The following is a 7,220-nucleotide window of genomic DNA, read 5'->3' as shown; positions in this document are numbered from 1 at the left end:
GGCTGCTCATAAACCTACACGGGATACGAGGATGAAGTAAAATGCCCGCAGAACATAGAGAAGACATTATTTTAGCAAAGGCCTGGCTAAAGCCTGTGATTCAATAATCTTTTTATTCTGTTCAAGGCCTGTATGGACATAACTTATTCCACAGAAGCTGGGAAAACTAAATCAAACAAAGAGAAAAGAACACAACCCCTCTTAAAAAAAGAAGAAAACTTAGAGAAAAGGGTATGATGGAGCAAATCAATAAGATGCAATGGGGTCTACGAGAGGAACTGACCTTATTGAGAGTGTTAAGGGCATCCTGAGCAGCAAGGAGAGCTGGTTCAGCCTTGGTTAAGTCCTCCTCACAGTCTCTCTGTGTGCCGCTGACCACCACAGCAATGGCCGCCACCTTTTGCTCTTCCTCGTCAGCCACTGCCTTCTCCTTGGACACCTTCTCAGTTTCTATCCCAACCACCTGCACAAAGGATGTACTGCTGGGTTAATGGCGGCTTCATTTTCGCAGTATCTGACAATAAAGCAAGGAATCTGTCCGTCTGTCTGTCCCCTCCCTCCCTCAGTGTGTTATTCGCACACCTCCAGAACCTTTCATCCAAACAACTTGACACTACAAGCGGGCGTATTACTGGGGATCCAAGGACGTGCAGTGTCGAATTTGGTGCAATTAGAACACGTGACACGTTCAATATGAATAAACAAGAACACAGCGCTGTGCTGTGCTGTGTGCAGCAGCGAGGGAGGGGATTCGGGGCTCTGCACACTTATGGTACGTGTCCAATGTGGCGTTTTTATCGCGGGATTTGCCTCGCTTCCCAGCATTGGACGCTTGGTGGGCTGCCACTAGACACTAGGCACTCTGCACCCTCCGTGGGCTGCTGCTCCCAGCTTTCAAACTGGAACCAACATGGCGGCTCGTTTGGAAACTTTCTTCTCTTATATCACAAAAAATAGTTCACCGAAATGTGTTTCTGACAACATTTTCTGTGTGAAATAAGCCGTGCAGTCTTTGTTTTAAATCGACAAGGCTTAGTTTAAGAGTTTCTCGGGAGTTTCCAGAGACGGCGAGTCGCTTTGAACACCCCCTGATTTGCATAAAGTAGACTAGACCTCAACTTAATGCAGATGAGGAGCAGGCGGCGTGGCGGTCTGTCTCTCGAATCGCACCGCCACTGTACCAGAATGCATTGCACAGCTGCTTACATAGACAATGAATGGGAAGCGTGGAAAGGACGGAGCCTGTGGACACTTGCCATTATAGGCCTTTGACACAGAACACGGCAACGTCACCACTGCTCTCTGAAATCCATCATTTCCAACGGCATGCACGGTGCAACGGCGGCTTTTCACTGCGCAGAGCAAAGCAGCGAGCAAACCTCGTTCTATGTGAAAGCCCCATGAGACCATACGAGCATGTCCGGGTTGTCCACAGCAGGTGGAAAAGGGCTCTGCGCTCCGTGCTCCGAGCAGCCATGAGCCCTCGACAACTCTGCAAGCAACAATACCATGAGCCTACCGGGAGCCGAACAGTCGTTCCAAACAGCCGCGGCTCATTGACCGCCGTTCACTTTACAACTGAACTCTTCTTCACTTACCAGCAGTCAACACGAGCGGATAGCCAACTGGAAGCAGGATCGAACAAGAGTGTATTTCAATGTTGTGACCGTGAGTGATCCACGACCTGTGTGTGTGTTTTCCCCCTGTGATTATGACATTATTTTCCCCGCTGTCAGACCGATGCAAACTTATAACTACCTTAATAACATTACCAACAGCAAAATACCTCCACTAATTAAATCCATGCTCTACTTCATAGCGGCAGTGGTTATGTCAAAGCAAGTGACTAATACGCCTATTTGTAAATGACCTCTGTGAGGTGTATTTCACCATGTTTCTGACTGTGATTAACCGTGACATGGGGGTGTTTTTCAGGGGCGGATTTAGTGATTTGGGGGCCCTAAGGACTTTACTTTTTACCCTCTCTGACTGGGAATGTTGGTATTGGCAGTGGCAGAAGAAGTAGGCTACTCAAAACCTTTTTTCCAAAGTAAAACTATTAACTATTGATAGTAAAACTGTTAATACATCAGAGTAAAAGTTCTGCATTCAAACGTTTACTTCAAGTGAAGATTGAAAGAGAGGTATTATCAACACCATGTACTTAAATGTACTTAATGTCTGCTCACCTCTCAGTTCTAATATGATGCTGGATAGTTTAATGAATAATAATGCATCATATTTTAATTGTTATATTCTATGAGTCAAATCTGAATCTGCAATATTAACATTACTCTGTTAGGTAAATGTAGTACTAAAATGTTTTCCTCTGAAGTACAAGTACACAGTAGGTAGTATAGTCGAGTTGCATAAGTGCTTTGGGGGCCTTTTGTAAGTTTTTTTACAATGAGTACAATGAGTTAGAGTAGTAACATGATTCAATATTTTTCATCTCTAGCTTAACATCATAATAGCTCTAAAGCTGTTTGGGGCCCTTTCCAACTAAAAAGTTGGGGCCTCCAGGCAGTTTCCTACCTTTCCTAATGGTAAAGTCTGCCCCTATGAACCAGAGTGTATTTCACCAGTGTTTCTGACCACGAGTAGCTGCAACTTGGGTGTGTGATGCAACTATGTCATGGCAGGTGTATTGCTCAGGACCCAAGCTCAGTGTCGGGTGTGAAGTCGTTTGTATGAGCGGTTCTCGAGAAAGCTGCAAGCAGCAACACCCCAGGTCAGGCATGCAGTCTGTTCTGAACAGACTTGTTTTCAACAGGCATGACTAGTGCACTAGTGGATACAATGCAAGAAAAAAACTCCCAAACAAGTCGTCTAGTGCTCAGTTTAAACTGTGAGGAAGAGAAAGAAAATACAGTTTGGGCAACTTCAAATGCTGACAAATTTTGAGTGGCAGCAACAAAAGTTCCACATGCAGAAAACACAAAGAACTCCTGGATAATGTGCATGGCTAGGTACCAACTAGAGGAACTGTACTGTGAGTGAGAGAATACCAACATTTATTTAACAATGATATTTTTGCAGCGTGTCTAAAAAAGGAGCACATGTTCTTGCCTGGATCAGCCTGTCAGCGTCCTCGTTCTTCTGCTTGAGTTCCACTTCCTGAGCAGCCAGCTTGGCCTTGAGGTCATCCACCTATCAGAGGATAAGACAGGGAGACCAAGAGAGGTCAGGAGAATGTGACTGGCTGAATCTTGTTCACTAGACCACAATGAAACAGTCTCTACCAATTTAAATTCCATTATATATATATATAGTATATATATATTATATATATATATGAAAATAGAATAGAATGGAAAAATATTTAATCGCGATGATTGTCCAAGATTTAATCGTGATTAATCTTAAATTGATAGCACATTTTTATGTGGGTATTTAATACTCTTATCAACATAGGAGTGGGCAAATATGCTGCCTTATGCAAACGTATGTATAGATGTATTATTGGAAATCAATTAACAACACAAAACAATGACAGATATTGTCCAGAAACCCTCATAGGTACTGCATTTAGCATAAAACAATATGCTGAAAATAGTCTCAGAACTCCACATGCAAATGTAACCTGATCCGTGCGTATCAAGCAATCCGTGCAAACACAGGTAACTTTTTCAAAGCAGAAAATGATCAGATCTGTGAAGTCAAAGCTAAAAATCTGTACGTAAAGTATTAATATTTATTCAGGTTGTGATGTGTGCATTAGTAAAACTGTTTTACATGGGTTCAAATTGATTGGAATTTGTGTGCATTTGTGAGTACCCAAAATTACACATTGGCCATTACACATTTGTGACCATTTTGAGACTATTTTCACTCCATAATATAGTTGTCTTCCATATAGACCAGTTGTTTAGAGGTAAATGTGTCATCGTCATTCGTTTACCGTCACATTGGGCAGTTTGACTGCAGGGCTGTTTTCATGTTTTATGGCTTGCATCCACTACACATTTGCAATACCACCGTCTGCAGTCAGCAAGAAACCTGCTCATTAAAGCGTTGCTCCATAGTGTCACTACAGGTCATAAAACTCCACAGCGTACTGTTAAAGAAATAGATTCACATTTTAGGTATACATGCATATTGGCTGTCTTTCTGAGAGTTAGGTATGAATCGATACTACTCTGATGTTTGTGTATTAGGTATAAATCTAGTGTAGAATGAAGCCTGGGAGCAGAGGCAAACAGGTAGCCTGGCTCGGTCCAAAATACAGCGACTGACACAAACACTCTATGTTTGATATGTACTAAAACAGAAATGTGAACAGCTGCTGGTTTTACTGGTTTCAGCTTCATTTATACTGTCATGCTGCATCATTTAAAAAAAGGGAGGTGGTTCATGAAACAGGAGAAGATCTAGATGGAAATAAAGTTGGTCTTAGGTAGGTAGGTAGGTATGTAGGTAGGTAGGTAGGTAGGTAGGTAGGTACTTTATTAATCCCCGGGGGGAAATTTCTGAGTTACAGCAGCAAGGGATAGATCAACAAGAATAAGAATAAATAAGATTAAAAACAGACATTAGCAATAAATACTCTTAAAAGCTGGTTAGCAAGTGCCAGTGCTGATGTCCAACTGTGATTGTGATAGTTTAGTTTAGTCAGTGAGGCTTTTACTGATAAATTACAGCAACTTCATCATCGTCATCTCAGCACGCAGGTTTTGGTTGCTTAGTAACGTCAGGCGCTACAGTAGCGCAACCTTCCAAGCACCCTGGATAAAAGAATAAAAGCGGCATGGCTGCGGTCTGCCATGCGTTTTAAGACGCGGCATGTGAACAGCCCCTTAAGTGTCTATTTAAAAAATCAGAAAAATAGGCCTACTTACAAAACTGTGAAAAGAATTTTTTTGCATGTAGTTTTGATACGGTCCTTGATTTCAGCTGCTCAGTTTCCCGTCTACCGTCAAGTCACCAAAGGTTTTCACAGCACCAGAATCTGAATGACTTTTTGAGCAGTGCGTGATGGCTGCCTCGCTGAACGGCTGCGTATCTCATGCGTGGGTTGTTCACACTGGCAGCGTCTCTGCTGCTGCTGCAGCTGCCAGCTGTTTCTTTCTACATAGGATTTGCCTTTCATAATGGCCATTTCATTTCATTATTAATGTAATTTATATTTATTTTAGAAAGAAAAAGGTTAAGAAACGTGTGGTAATTTGTAAATAATAGTAATAATCTACAAATAAAACCCTGTACTTTATTCATTCATGGAGCCGTGCAAGTCACTGCATGTTCTACAACACTGTCCTGCAAATATTTCAGAATAAAAGCCTTGTGTTGCCTCGGGAAGTGTTGATTTAAAGAAACTTTTTCATGTTCATGACATATTCTACAGATATAGACATTGACACTGTAGTAATGTTGTTGGTATGAAGTCAATATACAGTCAATAGATCACTTTCACTGTCTGTTGTTGCTGTGAACCGCACGGCTCGCGGTGAAAATAGGCAAGACCTCGAATCTCTAGAAGACATGCAGCTGACACGCAGCCGAGCCGCGCTGCTCACGCGGGCAGTGTGGCTGCTCTAACCTGTTAACATGGATGCTGAAATAAAAAAAAACAACAGGTTCCGCAGCCGCCATGCGCTGCTGTCGTTCCCTGTGTGTCCCAGGCTTAAGAGTTAGTCTGTATCTGCTTGGAGAGCATTATCAGTTCCGCATCAATGTATTCGTGTTCATTTACAGATACGGTCAGTGAGCAAAGTCTCAGTACAGGCATGACGGTACCAAACCTGGCAACCTCAGTGTGACAACAACAACACAGGAAGTCTCTGTGCTGGCTGCTGTTCACCAAGAAATAGTTCTCTCGCTGTACAATCACAAATGCAGTCATTCTGTCGACTTCTGTTTTCTGAACTCTGGACAGGCTAGCAGTTTCCCTGCCTCTTCTTTTTAAGGTACGCTAACCAATTCCTGACACCGCAGACTTGAGATTTATATTAATCTCCTCATCTCAATCTTGGAAAGAAAGCAATTTAACACATTTCCCAAAATGCTAGGAATACTCTTAAATCTTCTGTGTGCAGTCTACATAGGATGGGAGGAAGAAACAAACACACACTGATATGAGGGGAGCAGTCAATAGAGCATAGGGGTGGGCTGCTGACAATAATCTATGTTTGTCTCATTAAATGATAGAAGTAGCAATCAGATGATAGCGATAGATCCATTAGTGCCCATGATATACACACTAATTGAATCTCAGGCGGTTTTGAAGGGCCGATCATTTCTTTGTGTTGTTTATATCCTCGTTGGATCTTATTAGTAATACGATCGCTGATCAAGCCCGATGGCAATTTAATTGAAACCTAAACATCTCCTCAATTCTTCAAAGTAATAAAGAGGATTCTGTGCTTTAGGAAAGTCAAAATAAGCTTCACAAAAGACCTAAACCTTTGCGGATAGCATTTTATGCCCTGCAGAATTGTGCCGTGGACCATGCATGTGACCTTTAATCCATTACTAGAAAAAAATCGGAGTCTGTCCAAGTAGATAAAGGGGCAGAAAAAGAAGAATGGAACAAAAAAAATAAAAGCTTTAGGATCAAGAGCTGCTATCAGCACACACGCACGCACGCACGCACGCACGCACGCACGCACGCACGCACACACACACACACACACACACACACACACACACACACACACAAACACTAACACGCACACACAAACGCTAACACGCACACATAAATGCACAGACCAAGGTCGGCCGTAAAGAGAAATTAAAGCTGTTACAAACTCCTCATAACTCCCCGACAAATAGGGCTCTGCATTACCGTCCGACTCTGTCAGAATGTTGCACTGGGGAAATAAAAACAGACTGTTTTTCATGCTCGTCTTTCAGCTAATTAACAAACAGGAAATCAGGCCAGAGGGAAGACAGCCCTTTCGGGCTGCGACGATTCCGTGCAAAAGACTCGGTCGAACATTAGACGAGCACCAAGTGAGCCATCAACATGATGAATAGGCATGGGGGGAAGACAAGAGGGTGTGTGTGTGTGTGTGTGGGGGGAGGGGGGGGGGGGAAGAAGAAGGACAAACTAATTGGTGGGAGACATGGGTGATATTCAATACATCTGAGTGGCTTCTGTGTTTATCCACTGCAGATGGAAATCCAAGCAGGAAAGCTTGTCTCCCCTCCTGACTGTATAAAACACTCCCTGCTGCTGCAATTGTTTCTGAAGGCAAGATAGCAAGAGACTATCCCCGCTC

General features: G+C 42.9%; 1 protein-coding gene across 1 annotated transcript in view; it reads right to left on the bottom strand.

Annotated features, from left to right (window-relative positions):
- dnah9 (dynein, axonemal, heavy chain 9) overlaps nt 1-7,220 on the bottom strand; it is a 179,667-nt gene that overhangs the window by 68,411 nt on the left and 104,036 nt on the right. Inside the window, 2 exon segments of the mRNA XM_037754464.1 lie at nt 284-463; nt 3,070-3,150. Of these exon segments, the coding sequence (XP_037610392.1) occupies nt 284-463; nt 3,070-3,150 (261 nt within the window).

This window comes from Sebastes umbrosus, chromosome 20 (genome assembly GCF_015220745.1).
Source record: "Sebastes umbrosus isolate fSebUmb1 chromosome 20, fSebUmb1.pri, whole genome shotgun sequence".
NCBI lineage: Eukaryota > Metazoa > Chordata > Actinopteri > Perciformes > Sebastidae > Sebastes > Sebastes umbrosus.
This window is presented reverse-complemented; position numbering and strand designations above follow the sequence as displayed.